The sequence below is a fragment of the Oncorhynchus tshawytscha genome, linkage group LG19 (assembly GCF_018296145.1).
Source record: "Oncorhynchus tshawytscha isolate Ot180627B linkage group LG19, Otsh_v2.0, whole genome shotgun sequence".
Lineage (NCBI taxonomy): Eukaryota > Metazoa > Chordata > Actinopteri > Salmoniformes > Salmonidae > Oncorhynchus > Oncorhynchus tshawytscha.
In genome coordinates, this window is record NC_056447.1 from 10,404,722 (window position 1) to 10,426,851 (window position 22,130).

Genomic DNA, 22,130 nt, shown 5'->3' on the forward strand with positions numbered 1-22,130 from the left:
GACGGATGGCCAACACAATGAATGCCTCTAGGAAGAGGTTGGCGTCGCGACAGGCCAGTCCTGTCTGGACCTCCTCACGCAGACCTCTTCTGAATAGTGTACGAAGCATCCGCTGGATGCTGCTCCTGTCCGGAAGGTGAGCGTGCATTCGGCAGCCGTCTGGTCCCCCTGCCGTAATTGAAGTAGGCGCTCACCCCTCTCTCTGCCCTCCGGGGAATGATCGAAGATGAATTTGAACAGAGTCTTGAACCCCTCATATAAATCTAGCACATCCTCTCCTCTATCCCAGATGGCCGTAGCCCATTCCAATGCTCGCCCGGTCAGCAGAGAAATAACTGTGGCAACATTAGACCTCTCGGTGGTGGGGGACCCATGTGGTGCGTAAAGTAGAAGGAGCACTGAAGCAGGAAGCCATGGCATTTAGATGGGGTGCCATCATATTTAGCGGGGAGGGACAAATGGGCATCGCTGACCTGAGTGGGTTGCTGAATGGGCTGTTGTGCTGGCTCTCTGGGTCAACTGGTTGTAGAATATTCTCCGCTAGTTGACGACAACGACTCCCGGGTGTGTTCAAGTGGTTGCACATTGCGAAGAACCTCTTCCATAGCCATCCCTTGTTGTGCCAACTGGTCATAGTGTTGACATAGAAAGTATCCCTGCTCGTCGACCGTCTGGGAGATATTCTGTTTTCTTGCTACTTCCATTGTTTGAGTGTTCTGTAACAAAGAAGCTGAGAGTCGAGAAGCAGGTGAAAGGTTTAATAAAACAATAAACATGGAACGAGACAACATAACAGCACGCAAAAACACAGGAATAATACTGACTGGGGAAAGAACCTAGGGGTGTGCCAGATATAGAAGAGGTAATAAGTGAGGTAATGGAGTACAGGTTTGCCTCATGATGACGTACAATTGTGTGTAATGATTGATGTTAGGTGTGCGTTATGCTGGATTCCAGGACCGGTGGTTAGTATACTGGCGACGTCGAACACTGAAGGGGACGAGCAGAGAATACGTGACATTGAGGAGAGAGCAAACCCCAGCTTAATTAGGTCTGTAATCAACAGCCTAACTGTTAAATGTGCCTGGCTTTATAAATCCTCCACATACAGTACCAGTCAAAAGTTTGGACACACCTACTCATTCAAGGGTTTTTCTTTATTTGACTATTTTCTACATTGTAGAATAATAGTGAAGACATCAAAACTATGAAATAACACATATGGAATCATGTAGTAACCAAATCAAAATATATTTTAGATTCTTCAAAGTAGCCGACCTTTGCCTTGATGACAGCTTTGCACACTCTTGGCATTCTCTCAACCAGCTTCACCTGGAATGCTTTTCCAACAGTCTTGAATGACTTCCCACATACAGTTGAAGCCGGAAGATTACATACACCTTAGCCGAATACATTTAAACACAGTTTTTCACAATTCCTGACATTTAATCCTCGTAAAAATGCCCTGTCTTAGGTCAGGTAGGATCACCACTTTATATTTAGAATGTGAAATGTCAGAATTATAGTAGAGAGAATTATTTATTTCAGCTTGTATTTCTTTCATCACATTCCCAGTGGGTCAGAAGTTTACATACACTCAATTAGTATTTGGTAGCATTACCTTTAAATTGTTTAACTTGGGTCAAACATTTTGTGTAGCCTTCCAGAACCTTTCCACAATAAGTTGGGTGAATTTTGGGCCATTCCTCCTGACAGAGCTGGTGTAACTGAGTAAGGTTTGTAGGCCTCCTTGCTCGCACACGCTTTTTCAGTTCTGCCCACACATTTTCTATGGGATTGAGGTCAGGGCTTTGATGGCCACTCCAATACCTTGATTTTGTTGTCCTTAAGCCATTTTGCCACAACTTTGAAAGTGTGCTTGGGGTCATTGTCCATTTGGAAGACACATTTGCGATCAAGCTTTAACTTCCTGACTGACTTCTTGAGATGTTGCTTCAATATAGCCACATAATTTTCCTGCCTCATGATGCCTTCTATTTTGTGAAGTGCACCAGTCCCTCCTGCAGCAAAGCACCCACCCACAACATGATGCTGCCACCCCCGTGCTTCACGGTTGGGATGGAGTTCTTCCGCTTGCAAGCCTCCCCCTTTTCCCTCCAAACATAACTATTGTCATTAAGGCAAAACAGTTCTATTTTTGATTCATTAGACCAGAGGACATTTCTCCAAAAACGATTAACTTTGTCCCCATGTGCCGTTGCGGTTTTGGAGCAGTGGCTTCTTCCTTGCTGAGCGGCCTTTTAGGATACGTCAATATAGGACTCGCTCTACTGTGGACATAGATACTTTTGTACCTGTTTCCTCCAGCATCTTCACAAGGTCCTTTGCTGTTGTTCTGGGATTGATTTGCACTTTTCGCACCAAAGTACGTTCATCTCTAGGAGACAGAACTCGTCTCCTTCCTGAGCGGTATGACGGCTGCATGGTCCCATGGTGTTTATACTTGCGTACTATTGTTTGTACAGATGAACATGGTACCTTCGGGCATTTGTAAATTGCTCCCAAGGATGAACCAGACTTGTGGAGGTCGACAATTATTTTTCTGAGGTCTTGGCTGATTTCTTTTGATTTTCCCATGATGTCAAGAAAAGAGGTACTGAGTTTGAACGTATGCCTTGAAATACATCCACAGGTACACTTCCAATTGAATCAAATGATGTCAATTAGCCTATCAGAAGGTTCTAAAGCCAATGCATAATGTTCTGGAATTTTCCAAGCTGTTTAAAGGCACAGTCAACTTAGTGTATGTAAACTTCTGACCCACTGGAATTGTGATACAGTGAATTATAAGTGAAATAATCTGTCTGTAAAGAATTGTTGGAAAAATTACATGTGTCATGCACAAAGTAGATGTCCTAACTGACTTGCGAGAACTATAGTTTGTTGACAAGAAATTTGTGGAGCGGTTGAAAAATGACCAAAGTGTATGTACGTACATTTCCAACTTCAGCTGTATGCTGAGCACTTGTTGGCTGCTTTTCCTTCACATTGCGATTCAACTCATCCCAAACCATCTCAATTGGGTTGAGGTCGGATGAGGGTGGAGTCCTCGTTATCTGATGCAGTATTCCATCACTCTCCTTCTTGGTCAATAGCCCTAGCACAGCCTGAAGGTGTGTTGGGTCACTGTCCTGTTGAAAAACAGAATGCTGTGGTAACCATGTTGGTTAAGTGTGCCTTGAATTCTAAATACATCACAGACAGTATTACCAGCAAAGCACCCCCACACCATCACACCTCCTCCTCTATACTTCACTGTGGGAACCACATGTGTGGAGAGCATCCACTCACCTCCTCTGCGTCTCACAAAGACACACCGGTTGGAACCAAAAAATCTTAAATTTGGACTCTGTAAAGACAGATTTTGGTCTCATGTCCATTGCTCGTGTTTCTTTGCCCAAGCAAGTCTCCTCTTTTTATTGGTGTCCTTTAGTAGTGGTTTCTTTACAGAAATTCAACCATGAAGGCCTGATTCACTGTCTCCTCTGAATAGTTCATGTTGAAATGTGTCTGTTACTTGAACTCTGTGAAGCATTTATTTGGGCTGCAATCTGAGGCTGGTAACTTTAAACATCTTATCCTCTGCAGCAGAGGTAACTCTGGGACTTCCTTTCCTGTAGCGGTCCTCATAAAAGCCAGAAGCCATCATAGTTCTTCATGGTTTTTGCCGACTGCACTTGAAGAAACGTTCAAAGTTCTTGAAATTTTCCGTATTGACTGACCATCACGTCTTAAAGTAATGATGGACTGTCTTTGAGCTGTTCTTGCCATAATATGGACTTTGTCTTTTACCAAATGGGGCTATTTTCTGTGTACCACCCCTACCTTGTCACAAGTGATCATGAACTAGAATGTATTGGCCTGAACGTTACACTGTCTCCCCAAATGTCTTTTACCCTTATTGGGATGTATAGGCCACCTTCCACCAAAAGTGTGTTTTTTGATCAGTTTAATAACATGCTTAGGGAATGTGATTTGGGGAAAGAGGTCATCTTAATGGGAGATTTTAATATGAATTATGAAGACAGGTCTTGTAGGAAAACCCTCAAATGGATCACTAATACCTTTGACCTTACACATAAAGGAGCATCCAGGGTGACTTGTTGCTCTAAAACACAAATTGATTTGGTGTTCAGTAATAAACCAGATAGAGTGACTAAATCATTCAATATGGTTACTGGGCTATCTGATCATAATCTGACACTTATAGCCAGAAAGCTGTCTAAGAGCAGGTTTAACCTCTCTACTGTTAGAAAGCCGGATCAACTAAGAATACCTAAGAGTGAATTAAACTATTTTTAAAACGCAATTAAGGGAATTAACTGGAATGATCTCTTGTCCTATACAGACGTGGAAGCTGATGGTCAGGTTTTTCTATTCACAATCCAGACTACAATAAATGGTTTCCTAAAGAAAATCAAATCCAAACCTGGCCAAAAGAGCACTCTTCCTTGGCTGAAGGGAGAAATCTGGAAATGGATGAAAGAACGAGATTATGCTCTAAAAATAGCCCTAAAATCCAAATTAGAGCATGACAGATGTAGGTTTACCATGTTGAGAAATAAGGTGATGAAAGAAATCAGACAGGCCAAGGCAAACGTTTTTATTAACATAATTGGTGAAGCAAAGGGAAATTCTAAACTGATCTGGGAGAATCTAAAAAAGTTAACAGGGAAAGACCATAGTAACACTGCAAAAAGACTAGAAATCATGGTGAATAACAATCTAACACAGGATGCAGTCAAAATAGCAATAACCTTCAATTCCTACTTTATTGACTCTGTCAGGGTACTGACACAGAACCCCTCCACTGGTTTCTTGGGCTCAGTGCTAGTGAATGACGCTCAACCTGTCTTCATCATAAGGGAGGTTTATGAGTCAAAGGTGAACAAGGTGATTAGCTCACTAAAGAACTCTAAAGCCAAAGATGTGTTTGGGCTGGACTCTACCTTTCTTAAAAACTACAAAGAGACACTTATTGGCCCCATTACTAAGGTCACCAACACATCTATTGGTCTCGGGGTGTTTCCAAGGGTGACCCTGCTGACGTGAGTAACTACAGGCCCATTAGTATACAAACCCCAGCTTAATTAGGTCTGTAATCAACAGCCTAACTGTTAAATGTGCCTGGCTTTATAAATCCTCCACATACAGTACCAGTCAAAAGTTTGGACACACCTACTCATTCAAGGGTTTTTCTTTATTTGACTATTTTCTACATTGTAGAATAATAGTGAAGACATCAACTCCATACACTCCATGCAGTTTGGCTTCAGAGCGAAACAATCCGCTTTCACTGTGAGACCTTCCCATGTCTAGAATACACTGCCATCAGACACACATAACTGCACCACATATCACACTTTCACAAAATGCATGAAGACATGGCTAAAGGTCAATCAGATTTGTGAACATAATCCCTAGCTGTGTATTGCTGCTTTCCATGTTGTCTGTTGTCTGTAGCTTGTGAGGTGTGCTTTTATGAATTTTGTCTTGCTGCTTTTTGTCCTATGTTGCTCTGTCTGTATGCTATGTCTTGCTTGTCCTATGTTGCTCTGCATGTGTTCACTGCTCAATGATTGTCTATAGTGTAATTGTTTTTAATAACCTGCCCAGGGACTTCGGTTGAAAATTAGCCGGCTGGCTAAAACCAGCACTTTTACTGAAACGTTGATTAATGTGCACTGTCCCTGTAAAAAATAAAGTAAACTCAAACTCAAACACAACTGATTGGCTCAAATGCATTAAGAAGCAAAGAAATTCCACAAATTAACTTTAAACAAGGAAATTGAAATGCATTCCAGGTGACCACCTTATGAAGCTGGTTGAGAGAATGCCAAGTGTGCAAAACTGTCAGCAAGTCAAAGGGTGGATACTTTGAAGAATCTCAAATATAATATATATTTATTATATTAACACTTTTTATTTAACCAGGCAAGTCAGTTAAGAACAAATTAGTATTTTCAATGACGGCCTTCCCGGCCAAACCCTCCTCTAACCTGGACGACGCATGACCAATTGTGCCCTATGCAACTCCCGATCACGGCCGGTTGTGATACAGCCTGGGATCGAACCAGGGTCTGTAGTGACTCGTCTAGCACTAAGATGCAGTGCCTTAGACCGCTGCGCCCCTCACGAGCTACTCATTCGTCCTACCCTCTGTAGCGCCTTGCAGTCAAATGCCAAGCAGTTAACATACCAAGTCAAGATGCTCTCAATGGTGCAGCTGTAGAACTTTTTGTGATGTGGACAACCCGCTCCACAATAGTTCCGTCGATGTGAAGGGGGACTTGCTCGGCCCTCCGTTTCCTGTAAGCCACGATCAGCTCCATTGTCTTCTTGACATTGAGGCAGAAATTGTTGTCATGGCACCACACTGCCAGATCTCTGACCTCCTCCCTATAGGCTGTCTCAGGGCCCTCTGTGATCAGGCCTAGGTTGTCAGCGAACTTAATAATGGTGTTGGAGTCTTGCGTAGCCACCAGTCGTGAGTGAACAGGGAGTACAGGAGGGGGGGAATAAGCATGCACCACTGAGGGGCGCCGTGTTGCGGTCATCTTGGTGGATGTGTTGTTGTCTACCCTCACCACCTGGGGCGGCCCATCAGAAAGTCAGGATCCAGTTGCAGAGGGAGGTATTCAATCCCAGTGTCCTTAGCTTAGTGATAAGCTTGTAGGGCACGATGGTGTTAAACGCTGAGCTGTAGTCAATGAACAGCATTCTCACAAAATAATTCACATTTTACAGTAAACAAGCACAGCACTTACACAAATAACTGATGATTGGCTGAGAGAAATTGACACAAACAAGGAGGTGATTCCACCTCGGGAGGAATCGCCAGTGGCAGTAGGGGAGCATGCCAGGCGTGGTCAAGCCACTGTTACGTGTTCAGCCCCCTACACAAGCTTACACAGCCGGAGCACCGTGCCGAGACAGACCATAGATCAAGAACATCTTTTCATTTATTTGGGCATGGTCTTGAATCCGAACCTGGCTTGTTAGCCTTCGTCGTTTTGGTTGCGTTAGCCATCTTAGCTAGTTAGCCAGGCTAAACAGGCCTAAGAATAACTAATAGATTCAGCAGGAAACTCACAAAACCAGAAGGATGAGCACACTCTCTTTAAGTGGGACAGTTAAGTTGCAGTAAAGGCTGATAGATTTCACCTTTACATGTTTATTTTGTGTGAAATTGTTCTGCTCAGCTCGAGGTGAATAGCGGAAGAATTTAAGGAATTTATATGTGCCTCGGCGGGGCTTCCGGTGAGGCACAGTGTTCATTGGCCTTGTCAGGTGTGATTAAAATGTTATTCAGTAGAGGGCGCTAGCGCAAACTCCCCAAAGCTGTGTTGTACCTAGTTGACCGACTGAAATGGAACTGAACAAACACTCCCAATAACAACCTCTGCTTTAGACTCAGGTGTCAAGTCTCTAAGATGCTGGCCAAATGAATATACTCTGCCTTTGTTCTGTGGGGGGTTCTCTCTCTATGTCCCCTGCTTCCATCTGTCTGCCTGCCAGCCTGCTTGTCCGTCCATCTGTCTGTGTAGCGTTGCGGTAGAATGAAGTGACCCATCCTCTGATTGGAGAGGACTACATGGTCACACCATCACGGATCATCTAGCCCTGGGGAGTTAGTGTTCAGAGGCAGGGCTGGACATATACTACATGCCACTGTTACAAACATGTCAAAATAGTAATTCCCTGTTACGAACGTGTCAAAATAGTAATTCCCTGTTACGAACGTGTCAAAATAGTAATTCCCTGTTACGAACGTGTCAAAATAGTAATTCCCTGTTATGAAGATTGTATTTTGGCAGCAGACCACCATACTGTACCCTCCTTCCCTCCCTCGTCACTCAGATCTTTCCAACCCTGCCTACCTACCTCACCTGCTCCCTCCCTCTACTAACCATACTGTGTCCCCCCTGCCCCTCTGGTCCTAAACCTTCTCCCCTACCCCGTCTCTTGCTCCCCCCACTCTCCAGTGAGTGATAAAATGGATATGCTTCCTTGCGAGTCACTAAACCGGATTAGTCCCGTTGAGCTGTGTTGACGCGCAGTGGCTTCCTGCTCGTCCCTGATTGGCTGTTCAAACAGACCTGAGTGGTCACTCTGGCTGCACACGTATTCTTTTATAATCCTGTTTTATTCTCCTCTCCTTTGATGGCTAGAGAGTGTCACGTAACATGGTCATCATGATCCTCATGGTAATCTATTGAGTGTTAAGGAAAAGACAGGCTATTCTCCATTCAAACTAAGCTTAATGTGATGTTAGTTTTGAGAAATACAACTTTGTTATATGTCAAGCTCAAAACTGTAACCTACATTTGAAAAGAGAACACTAAAATCTTCACTCCCCACAACTCCAGTTCAAACCCCCACTGTTTCCTTTGAGGCATGCTAGATGTATTTAGCCTTCAGACAGTGTATGTCTGTTTTATTATATCCATACAACTAAAAGCCAAACGCTGTAGTTACAGTGACACAGACTCTGCTCTGACGTTAATTTCACAACTCTGTTTTATGTAATCCCTACTGTATGTATTTACAGCCACATCCTGATTCGCATCCTGATTGGCTCAGTGGAGAAAGAACACGCCTTCATTGGTCAAAGGCCGGGACAACTGTGATGATGTCAGGGTGATGATGTCAGTTAATGGTATCATCATCATCATTATACTTTACATCTCCAGGTGGGGGGTTTGGATAGAGAGGTGAGGTGGCCAGTGTGAGCAAGTGATTCGAGGGCAGGGGACAGACACTTAGGTTTCCACGGTAACGCTGCTGCCAGTTTCCAGTGATTAGAAGGCCACCCATCACTGTGAGAGTCAGTTGGCTTTTTCAGGATTGTCATGGTGATTAATTATACAGTCCAGCTGATGAGGACTGGGTCAAATGTACCTACAGTTTGGGGTCATGTACAGCTATGTGGGCTGTATGGATAAGTGGGTCTTGTTATTGTATGAAGCCTATAGCTTACATAGTGAATGGACTGATGGTGATTTAAAATATTAGCCTTCTATACAAGCATTTTGTTAACTGGTAGGGGCACATATGTGGCTGTTCGAATGGTAATGAGTGGAAATGTCATTTCAACTGCTGTTGTGTTGGTTTCCTTTGGTACAGAACCTGTCTTCTCTGCTATGTTCTGCTCTCGCTTTTTTTCCGGTTCCCATCCGCTCCTCCCTTGTGCTCTGTTTTTTCTCTCTCTCGCTCTCTTTCTCTAATGTCAATGTTTTCTATTCTCTAAACACACACACACACACTACTAATCCCCAGGAGGCTAATCTGAGATCGAGGATTAGTGTCTAAATAAAGGCACCGTCGTCCCTCAGCTTTCTGTCCCCATATTCCACCGTCACATGACATCATCCACATGACCCAGGCATCCCACTGCTTGCCTCTGAAGCTAAACATGGTTGGTCCTGATCCAGATATTGGTAAAAAGGGATGTTGGAGGGCCAGTAGGAGGCACGTTAAAGAGGTGTCCTGACTCTCTGTGTTCATGGTAAGAGAAGGGGTGTTAACCCTGGTGTCCTGGCTAAATTCCCAATCTGAACCCCCCCAATCTGACCCAGCTCCTCAGTAAAAGGCACAAGACAGCCCGCTTGGAGTTTGCCAAAAGGCAACTAAAGGGCTCTCAGACCTTGAGAAACAAGATTCTCTGGTCTGATGAAACCAAGATTGAACTCTTTGGCCTGAATGCCAAGCATCACATCTGGAGGAAACCTGGCACCATCCCTACAGTGAAGCATGGTGGTGGCAGCATCATGCTGTGGGGATGTTTTTCAGTGGCAAGGACTGGGTGACTAGTCAGGATCGAGGGAAAGATGAACGGGGCAAAGTACATAGACATCCTTGATGAAAACATGCTCCTGAGCGCTCAGGACCTCAGATTGGGGCGAAGGTTCACCTTCCAACAGGACAATGACCCAAAGCACACATTCAAGACAACGCAGGAGTGGCTTCGGGACAAGTCTCTGAATGACCTTGAGCGGCCCAGCCGGAGGCCGGACTTGAACCTGATCAAAAATCTCTGGAGAGACCTGAAAATAGCTATGCAGCGACGCTCCCCATCCAACCTGACAGAGTTTGAGAGGATCTGCAGAGAAGAATAAGAGAAACTCACCATATGGGGCGGCAGGGTAGCCTAGTGGTTAGAGCGTTGGACTAGTAACCAGAAGGTTGCAAGTTCAAACCCCCGAGCTGACAAGGTACAAATCTGTCATTCTGCCCCTGAACAGGCAGTTAACCCACTGTTCCTAGGCCGTCATTGAAAATAAGAATTTGTTCTTAACTGACTTGCCTAGTTAAAAAGATAAAAAAATAAAAATACAGGTGTGCCAAACTTGTAGCGTCATACCCAAGAACACTCAAGGCTGTAATCGCTGTAAATGTGCTTCAAACAAAGTACTGAGTACAAAGTCTGAGTCCTTATGTAAATGTGATATTTCTGTTTTTAATTTTTAATACATTTTCAAATATTTCTAAAAACCTGTTTTTGCTTTGTCATTATGGGGTATTGTGTGTAGATTGATGAGAAATGAACTATTTAATCATTTTTAGAATAAAGCCTGTAACATAACAAAATGTGGTAAAAGTCTCTCATGGTTTTTTTTTCAAGTAGGATAGCAACCTACACAAGAAATAACTGAACCATTTATACTGAAAAAATATATATTTATAAATGCAACATGTGTTGGTCCATGTTTCCAGAAATTTTCAAAAAGGTGAGCATTTCTCCTTTGCCAAGATAATCCACCATCTGACAGGTGTGGCATGTCAAGAAGTTGATTTAACAGCATGATCATTAGACAGGTGCACCTTGTGCCGGGGACAATAAACGGCCACTCTAAAATGTGCCACAGATGTCTCAAGTTTTAAGGGTGCATGCAATTGGCATGCTGACTGCAGGAATGTCCACCAGAGCTGTTGCCAGATAATTTAATGTTAGTTTCTCTAACATACCATAAGCCACCTCCAATGTTGTTTTAGAGAATTTGGAAGTATGTCAAACGGCCTCACAACCACAGACCATGTGTACCCGCGCAAGCCCAGGACCTCCACATCTGGCCTCTTTACCTGCGGGATGGTCTAAGACGAGCCACCCAGATAGCTGATGAAACTGTGGGTTTGCACTACTGAAGAACTTCTGAAAAAAACTGTCAGAGACAGTCTCTGGGAAGCTCATCAGCGTGCTTGTTGTCCTCACCTGGGTCTTGACCTCAATGCAGTTCGGCGTCGTAACTGACTTCTTCAGTGGGCTAATGCTCACATTCCATGGCCACTGGCACAGTGGAGAATTTTTATTCAGTGTAGATGTCCCCTTGATACATTCAGTCTACAACTCAATGGTGAGGGCATGAATGGCAACAATACCAGGACACAGTGCTTTTCGTTCCCACTTGACAAGCACTACTGTCTGGCAATGGAATGGGAAGTACCTAGCCAATATCATGGTGACCTTCACAGTAAGCACACGCGTATAACACATGAAGCAATAGTAGACCTATCAGCAATACTTAAAAAATATATATATATTGTTTGTTTTTTTACCCCATTTTCATGGCATCCAATTGGTAGTTACAGTCTTGTCTCATCGCTGCAACTCCCTAACAGACTCGGGAGAGGCAAAGGTCAAGAGCCGTTCGTCCTCCAAAACACAACACAACCAAGCCACACTGCTTCTTGAAACAATGCCCACTTAACCTGGAAGCCAGCCACACCAGAGGAAACACCGCACACCTGGCAACTGTGTCAGCCCGCCACAGGAGTCACTAGTGCGTGACAGGACAAGGACATACCTGCCGGCCAAAACCTTGTGCGCCATCCCATTGGTCTCCAAGTCGCAGCCGGCTGTGACAGAGCCTGGACTTGAACCCAGGTTCTCTAGTGGCACAGTTAGTACTGTAATTCAGCGTCTTAGACCACAGCACCACTCAGGAGGCCAAGCAATATTTTTAACAAAAAAATAAACAATCGTTAGTTTTATAACTGAAAATGTACAATTATTTGTGTAAGACTAGCATTGAAATACGACTCTGGCTTAAAAACAGAAGTCCATACTCTCGCGGTACAGTAGTTGCATGGTAAGAAACAGAAAGAAAAAAAACAGCTCAATCAAAACCGTCTAACCAAAAGCAGAGCACTTTCGACATACCCACTCCTTTCTACATGCCCAGTACTTTCCTTTCGACACACACTCCCCCATACTTTGACCCCTTGACTTTTTCCACATTATGCTACATTAATCTTATTAAAAAATGAGAAACAATACCCCATAATCTACAAATAATAATTTTTTTTTAAAACATTTTCAGAAATGTTATTTACATATGTATTCAAACCATTTGCTATGACACACAAAATTGGACTCAGGTACATCCTGTTTCCATTGACCATCCTTGAGATGTTTCTACAACTTTATTGGAGTCCATCTGTGGTAAATTCAATTTATTGGACATGATTTGGAAAGGTACACACCTGTCTATATAAGGTCCCACAGTTGACAGGTTAATTTGAGATTCTTCACAGTAGCCACCCTTTGCCTTGATGACAGCTTTGCACACTCTTGGTATTCTCTCAACCAGCATCATGAGGTTGTCACCTGGAATGCATTTCAACTAACAGGTGTGCCTTGTTAAATTATGGAATGTATTTCCTTCTTAATGTGTTTGAGCCAATCAGTTGTGTTGTGACAAGGTACGGGTGGTATACAGAAGATAGGCCTATTTGGTAAAAGACTAAGTCCATATGAGACCAAATGCCTTGATTCAGTCTTATGTAGCAAAAATCGAAATGGTGTATTTTACATTGGATAACAGGCACAGAGCAACAAATTGGCATATCCTCCACAGCATTTGAGGAACAATGGGAAAGTAATTCTGCTTTGAAAGTTGATAAACTTGTAACCACACTTTTTTTGGTACCTACTGGAGAGCTCTTCTTTGTCTACACCCATTCAGCATCGTTCATACCCTCTTAAGCTTTAGCCCCCACCCAAACTCTAACCATTTTACTCGCCCTAGCAGAGATGGTTAGGCTGTTTGTTATCCAGAGCATTGGTGACTGTAACTGTGCTGCTTACAACAATTTATTACTCTTTTTTGCCGACGTTTACTGACACTGGCCATGGATGTTGAGGGTTCATAAATTCATCAGATATTCTGAGCTTTGGCACACTCAGATGAGTGCTCTGAAATCAGAGTAGATGGCCAGACTGAATTTACGAACCAACCTGAAATGGTTACTTGCACAGTGGAGTCTTTTGTTAAGACATTTAGCTAGCTAACTAGGTAAACAATGAAACGTAATCTCAACTCATGACATTACTACCCTGCTTGAATCTGCAGGTAGCTAACCTACCAGGTTCAATGTCAGCTAGCTAACATTAGGTTATAACTAGCAATGCAAATGGCTCTGAGATACAAATAATAAGATCATACACGTAACGTTTGCTAGTGAGCCAGCCAGCTAATGTTCGCTAGCTAACAGTACAATTACCTGTATTCATCATGGATGGACACGTCTCCTGTCACAGATGCTATGGTTGCACTTAGTTTGAAGATGTAATCTGGAGACAGGTGTTTTTGCTAATTCCACTGATTTCAAAACCTGATCCTCCAGAAAGTGGAGAGCAACACCTATGCAGTTTTACTACGCGATATATTAACACAAAAAGAAGTGTTAGACAGGATTACCTACACATACTGACCAGCTCAAATAGTCAGAAGCGTGCAATATAGTAGACAAATCCAAACTCCTTTCTCAGCATGTCCAGCCCACTCATTATCTCAGACAATCATGGCTAGCAGAAAGGTTCCTGTCTTTTTCTGTGGCTAAACCAACTAGGCTCGTAATTTAACCATTTTATTCCTATTTACAGATGACATAAGTTTGTTAAGGCACATGAAAGATCACGTTCGAGAAGGAATTTGACAATTAACACATTTTGATCAAAAAAAAGTTCACGTTGAAACGGCTCTCCTGACAAAACGCCTAGTTTCTTGAAATGGGCCACATATTATGGCATGAACAGCTCAAATAAGCAAAGAGAAATGACAGCCCATCCTTACTTTAAGACATGAAGGTCCATCAATCTGGAAAATGTCAAGAACTTTGAAAGTTTCTTCAAGTGCATTCACAAAAATCATCAAGTGAAACTGGCTCTCATGAAGACCGCCACAGGAAAGGAAGTTCATTAGAGTTAACAAGCCTCAGAAATCAGCATTTATCTGCACCTCAGATTGCACATTAAAGAGTTCAAGAAACAGACACATCTCAACATCTACTGTTCAGAGGAGACTGTGTGAATCAGGCCTTCATCATAGAATTGCTGTAAAGAAACCACTACTAAAGGACACCAATGAAAAGAAGACTTTCTTGGGCCAAAAGACATGAGCAATGGGCATTAGACCGGTGGAAATCTGGTTTTTGGTCTGAATGAGATTTTTGATTCCAACTGCCGTGTCTTTGTAAGACGCAGAATGGGTGAATGATGCTCTCCGCATGTGTGGTTCCCACCGTGAAGCATGGAGGAGGGGTGATGGTGCCTTGCTGGTGACACAGTCTGTGATATATTTAGAATTCAAGGCAACATAACCAGCATGGATACCACAGCATTCGCTCTTGTCTTGGTAAGCAACTTCACTGTATATTTGGCCATTGTATAATACAAACAGTATGCATGTATTGGAATATATATATTCTGGCTTCCTTTTTACTCTGTCATGTAGGTTAGTATTGTGGAGTATCTAAAATGTTGTTATTCTATCCTCAGTTTCCTCCTATCACAGCCATTAAACTCTGTTACTGTTTTAAAGTCACCATTGGCCTCAAGGTGAAATCTGAGTGGTTTCCTTCCTCTTTGCACCCTAACAGAGAAAGAAAGCATCTGTCGGAAGACACACACAAAAACACTCACCAAATAAAACATCTAGCACAGACAAACATGCAAGCAAAAACAGGAAACTGACTAAAGGACAAACCGCTACAATAAGTCCCTTTCTCACACACACACTGTACATACAGTTAGGTTGGAGTCATTAAAACTAGTTTTTCAACCACTCCACAAATTTCTCATTAACGAACTGTTTTGGCAAGTCGGTAACAAGTCCAACTATAGTTTACAGACAAACAATATCCCACAAAGCAGGTGGGAGATAGGACTTCTTAAATATGATCCCCAATTAGAGGCAATGATTACCAGCTGCCTCTAATTGGGAACCATACAAAACCACCAACATAGAAATACACATTCTAGAATGCCCCCTAGTCACACCCTAACCTAAACCACTATAGAGAATCCAAGGGCTCTCTATGGTCAGGGTGAGACACTTGTAAAATTCCAGATAATGATGTTATGGCTTTAGAATCTACTGATAGGCTAATTGACATCATTTTAGTCAATTGCGGGAGGTAGCCTAGTAGTTAGAGCATTGAACTAGAAACCGAAAGGTTGCAAGATCAAATCCCCGAGCCGACAAGGTAAAAATCGTTTTTCTGTCCCCGAACAAGGCAGTTAAATCACTGTTCCTAGGCCGTCAATGAAAATAAGAATTTGTTCTCAACTGACTTGCCTAGTTAAATAAATAAATAAAATAGAGGTGTGGATGTATTTCAAGGCCTACCTTCAAACTCAGTGCCTCTTTGCTTGACATCATGGAAAAATCTAAAGAAATCAGCCAAGACCTCAGAAAAACGTTGTAGAACTCCACAAGTCTGGTTCATCCTTCGGAACAACATCCAAACGCCTGAAGGTACCACGTTCATCTGTACAAACAATAGTACGCAAGTATAAACACCATGGGACCACTCAGCTGTCATACCGCTCAGGAAGGAGATGCTTTCCCTTCTCCCAGAGATTAACGTACTTTGGTGTGAAAAGTGCAAATCAGAACAATAGCAATGGACCTTGTGAAGATGGTGGAAGAAACAGGTACAGAAGTATCTATATCCACAGGAAAATGATTCCTATATCGACATATCCTGAAAGGCAGCTCAGCAAGGAAGAAGCCACTGCTCTAAAACCGCCATAAAAAAGCCAGACTACGGTTTGCAACTGCACATGGGGACAAAGATTGTACTTTTTGGAGAAATGTCCCAGCCTGGTGCAGGTCTACAAATACTTATTTTCCACCATAATTTGCAAATAAATTCATTAAAAATCCTACAATGTGATTTTCTGGATTTTTCAACCCCTCATTTTGTCTGTCATAGTTGAAGTGTACCTATGATGAAAATTACAGGCCTCTCTCATCTTTTTAAGTGTGAGAACTTGCACAATTGGTGGCTGACTAAATACTTTTTTGCCCCACTGTATGTGAACAACTACAAATACCTAGGTGTCTGGTTTGACTATAAACTCTCATTCCAGACTCACATTAAACATCTCCAATCCAAAATGTATCTAGAATTGACTTCCTATTTCACAACAAAGCCTCCTTCAAAGCCTCCTTGCTGCCAAACATACCCTCGTAAAACTGACTATCCTATCGATCCTTGACTTCGGCGATGTCATTTACAAAATAGCCCCCAATACTCTACTCAGCAAACTGGATGTAGTCTATCACAGTGCCATCCGTTTTGTCACCAAAGCCCCATATACTACCCACCACTGCGACCTGTATGCTCTCGTTGGCTGGCCCTCACTACATATTCGTCGCCAAACCCACTGGCTCCAGGTCATGTATAAGTCTTTGCTAGTTAAAGCCCTGCCTTATCTCATCTCACTGGTCACCATAATAACACCCAACCGTAGCACGTGCTCCAGCAGGTATATTTCACTGGTCATCCCCAATGCCAACACTTCTTTTGGTTGCCTTTCCTTCCAGTTCTCTGCTGCCAATGACTGGAACGAATTGCAAAAATCACTGAAGCTGGAGTCTTATTTCTCCCTCTCTAACTCTAAGCATCAGCTGTCAGAGCAGCTTACTGATCACAATACCTGTTCACAGCCAGTCTGTAAATAGCCCACCCAACTACCTCATCCCCATATTATTACATACCCTCTAGCTCTTTTGTACCCCAGTATCTCTACTTGCACATCATCATCTGCACATCTATCACTCCAGTGTGAATGCTAAATTGCAATTATTTTGCCTCTATTGCCTGTTTATTGCCTATCTCCCTACTCTTCTACATTTGCCCACACTGTACATAGATTTCTCTTTTTTCTTCCCTTTCGATTGTGTTATTGATTGTACATTTGTTTATGTATAACTCTGTGTTGTTGTTTTTGTCGCACTGCTTTGCTTTATCTTGGCCAGGTCGCAGTTGTAAATGAGAACTTGTTCTCAACAGGCCTACCTGGTTAACTAAAGGTGAAAAAAAATGAATTTACCGGTTTATCAACTTTCAAAGCTAAATTACTTTCCCATTGTTCCTCAACTGTATTGTGTGATACAATTTTGTAGCTCTGAGTCTCTACTTTTATCCAATGTAAAAACACAATTTCAAATGTTGCTAGATAAGACTGATTTGAGCCGGTCGGTCACATTTCGGTCGAGTTAATACACAGTGTAAAACTTGATATTTGAAGGTCACTCTACTAAGGACATGGACGAATGACTCATTACTTAATAACTGTATATAATTTATAAAGCACTTTTCACAGTCCCCAAAATGTAACATTTTGTATTTAAAATAAATTGTTGTAATAGAATGAAAGTGTTCCAGAACGTACTAGCCGATCAGGATAACCAAATAAAAGCTACAGGATCCAAATCATACAGGGAATATGTAAAGGCGCCCTAGGTCACCTAACGTTAGCAAACGACATGTTTGGCAAAACTATATAACAATAGTGAAGCACAAAACAGCCTGAAAATAGCTAGTTGTTAACACTATTCCAAAACACACACTTGCGAGGCTGGCTATGTAGCAAGCAAACTTTTAGCTAACATAAGCTAAACCACACAGACTCAGTGGTCCCCCTTTTCATCAGTGATGTTACTTTATTAGCTAGCTAGGTAGGTAGCTAGCCAACTTTACAACATATCTCTTAGCTCAATTTCTGCTGGTCCTAGACAGGTGCGGGACATCCTTCAGCAGTTGGTGTAGCTGTTTTCTCCAAATATGTTATTTTTTACCAAGGATTTTTCATGTCATTTACAGAAGTCGTCAATGGCGAAATGCTCACTACAAACCCATAGATCCAAAACACAATGTCTGTGGATGGGTGTGTTGCATCTTTGCAGAACACCTAGCCAAAGCTTCAATAAATCTGGGTCATCCAAAGGAAGTCTGTGAAAAGTTATCGGACTAGCTAGGTTTTATCATTGCATTGTCAGATGTTGGGATTACATATCGGTGAACCAATTTCCACAATATTCAGCAAAAATTACTTCAGTCCCCTTGTTATTGCCAGGCTGATCTTGTGAGTGAGTGAATGACAACGTTACTAGCTAGCTACCTAGTACCTGTGCCGGTAGCATACCCCTTATTTACAAATTATCACTTGAGTTCAACTAAATGGATTATAACATTCGTTATAACACATTTTCATGTGTATAAGATCTAAAGTCCTGGGTTACGATACTGAGAACTTTGTTGTTTGTAAAAGGACGTATTTGGGTGTTTTTGGAGCCCTGGAACTCCAGAATGAGGCTAAGGCAGTCAATTGCTGGTGGGGTAAGTTTCTCAAAAACAAGTGAGATTGTAAGAAAACTGTCTAACCTTCTATAACATGCCATTTACATCATAAATACTGATTAATACAAATTGTGGAGTTCTCATTTAAGTACCCTACTGATTGATTGTTTTCAATTAAAATTGTGAAAAATAAAAATAGCTTTTTAGCAAAAAACTATTTCTCAAGCAAGAATTTTGCTAGAACATTCTGTGAGTGGTGGGGAGGGAAAAACTGAAAACTAGCTGTTTTTGGCAGAAAGGCTTCTTATTGGTCTATTAACTAATTTACTGCCTGGTGTGACCAAAACTCAAACAGCTCTTATGCTAAAAGGGCATTTTCATCCCTTTCACAGTATTATTCCAACCTCATAGTTGGAATAAAAAAAATGAATTTTTTACTGCACTGAGCCTTTAATTCGTAGACTGTCTGAAATTGGCCTGTGGCAGGCAGCCTGCAATTAGTTTGAAAACCACCTGACAGACAGGACACAATGTGTTTCTTCTGATGGTGTTAAATCACGTTTCCTAGATATTACCAAAGGTGTCCACCAAGGGTTGATTTTGGGCCAGATACTTTTTATTATCGCTAACCAGGTTTCCATCCAACCTTTTTATGCAAGTATATTACATGTCGGAAACAAAATATGACAGGTCTGATGGAAACAGAAAATTTGTCAGTGAACTTTACGAATGTCGACAAAACAAAATACACTAGACATGGTGGGATCTTTTTGTGTCTGTAAAATTAATTATGCGAGAAATGTCAGTGGAAACACGTTTATGCGCAAATATTGTTGTGTGCTCCTCCCACTACGACTCATCGGGAAAGCCTGCAGTTTATTAGGCTACAGATAAAATAAGTAATGATGAACTTCACAGTGTGGTGAAAGTGCAAGGTGATGAGCTTGATGGTCCTTTCCAATAAAGGAAATCTTATTCTGGTGACATGATAATCGATACTTAGCTACCATTTGACAAATACAAATAATCTTGCTCTTTTGTCCATAAAAATTCATAATAATTGTGCTTTCAAGACAACTGGGAACTCTGGGACAACTGGGGGGAAAAAATAGATCAAATCATAAAGTCAGAGATAATCAGGTCGGTAAGTCGAAACTCAAGTTTCCCACCTGGAATTCCGAGTTGGATGACCGGTTAGAACAACTTTTCCCAGTTCCGAGTTGACTTGAACACACTGAAGTCGGAAGTCGGAGATTTCCAAGTTCCGACTTCCCAATTGTTTTGAACACAGCATAATCATCATGGCTAATCAACTCTCACCATACGAGATCCAGAGACTGCTGGTTTTCTTTTCATAATTAATTGCACACACTTGGTTTCCCAGGTCTAAATCGGTCCCTAATTTCAGGGGAACCAATGCGCAACTCAATATTAGAAAGGTGCATTGCTTGCTGTTTGAGAAAGGTGCATTACCTGCATTGATTGCTGCATTTACCTGCACTGCATTGCTTGCTGTTTGTGGTTTTAGGCTGGGTTTCTGTACAACACTTTGAGATATCAGCTGATGTACGAAGGGCTATATAAATACATTTGATTTGATGATTTTGATTTGATTTGTTAATTTTTTGTGGACTCAGGATAAATATCTGGGTAATCTGGATTGATGCAAAGTCGACATTAATTCCGGCTTCAGATTATGGCAATATGGTCTATATGAATGCAGCTGTCACTGTATTTAAGCCATTGGACACAGTTTATCATAATGCACTATCCTTTATTGCGGGTGATAGGTTCCGTACACATCACTGAATTCTTTATCAGAGAGTAGGCTGGACCTCTCTTAAAACTCGCAGATCAATGCGCTGCTCTCTTTTTGTTTCTAAAATCCTTACTTCATTATTGAATGACAGACATTTGAGTCACTAGGCCCGATCACAGGCATGGCTAACTTTGGAGATCCCTTCGGTCTCCACAGAGATATGTTTAGATTTTTTGCACCTTACTAGAGGAATGATCTCCAGAACTCTCTAAAGTTGGATGTTTTGGTGCCACTAGGGGCAGTTCAATGTTTGTTTTTCATGATTAGATTTTGTAAGTTATTTTTCTTACATTTCTTGTAAATATAGTTTTTCTTTACTTTGCTATTGTGAATTTATATGATTGTGTGCCGGGCTCCCTTGTAAAATAAGCTTTGGTCTCAATAGGATGTCCCTGTTTAAATAAGATGTAAATAAAGATAGAATATTGCTTTGGTAATCTCCTGCCTGTGTATTCCTAGTAACCTAACCTATTTACACTGTATGTGTGATCCTCAAGGTTATTGTTATGCACTCAGCATTGGCAACCATTTATTTAAAGACTTTACAGAAACAGAGGATCAGTAGATGAAGACTTCATTTCTTCTATAAAGAAAGAAAATAAATAGTTTATAATTGTGTTTATATTAACATCCTCTCTTTCTCTCCTTTTCCCTCCCTTAACACCCCCTCTCTTTCCCTCCCTCCCTCCCTCCCTCCCTCTCCCTCTATCAGACTACTTATGTGGGCCAGGTGAGAATGTGTACAGCATTGACTTCACCAGGTTCAAGATCAGAGACATGGAGACAGGCACAGTGCTGTTCGAAATCACCAAACCTCCTCATACAGGTGAGACACACACACACACACACACACACACACACACACTGATTGGCACACACACACACACACACACAGGGGTCTGATTGGCCTTTATGAGTGTTGTCTGTCTGTCTGTCTGTCTGTCTGTCTGTCTCTGTCTGTCTGTCTGTCTGTCTGTCTGTCTGTCTGTCTGTCTGTCTGTCTGTCTGTCTGTCTGTCTGTCTGTCTGTCTGTCTGTCTGTCTGTCTGTCTGTCTGTCTGTCTGTCTGTCTGTGCGTAGATAAAGCAGGAGATAAAAGCGTCATTGATACAAACGCCGGGAGGTTTGTCCGCTACCAGTTCACCCCCGCCTTCCTCCGGCTAAGACAAGTTGGCGCCACGTAAGTCTAACCCATTAACTCACAAAGAGGTCTGTAACCCTAATCCCCATTTTACACAGAAGTCTAACCCTAACCCTCAATGTACACAAAAGTCTAAACCTAACCCTCAATTTACACTGAAGTCTAACTCTAACTCTACAAAGAAGGACACATTTTAATCCCAAGGAAATTGCCTTTCCCCCCCACTCTTTCTGCCTTTATCTCACCATCCTTCCCCTCTCTCAGTGTTGAGTTCACCGTAGGAGACATGCCCATAGAGAACTTCCGGATGATTGAGAGGCACTACTTCAGAGAGAAGCTTCTCAAAAGCTTTGACTTTGAGTTTGGCTTCTGTATGCCCAGTAGCAAGAACACTTGCGAACACATCTATGAGTTCCCCCTCTGTCTGAGGATATCAGTGAGTACACACACACACACACACACACACACACACACACACACACACACACACACACACACACACACACACACACACACACACACACACACAGCAAGAGAGAGAAATGCCTGGAAAATGTGC

At 42.2% G+C, this 22,130-nt stretch overlaps 1 protein-coding gene across 1 annotated transcript in view; it reads left to right on the forward strand.

Moving 5' to 3' along the window:
* Positions 1 to 22,130, forward strand: part of LOC112218349 (protein unc-119 homolog A-like) — a 46,564-nt gene that overhangs the window by 14,761 nt on the left and 9,673 nt on the right. The window contains 4 exon segments of the mRNA XM_042301345.1: positions 21,144 to 21,257; positions 21,511 to 21,610; positions 21,836 to 21,981; positions 21,984 to 22,007. Of these exon segments, the coding sequence (XP_042157279.1) occupies positions 21,144 to 21,257; positions 21,511 to 21,610; positions 21,836 to 21,981; positions 21,984 to 22,007 (384 nt within the window).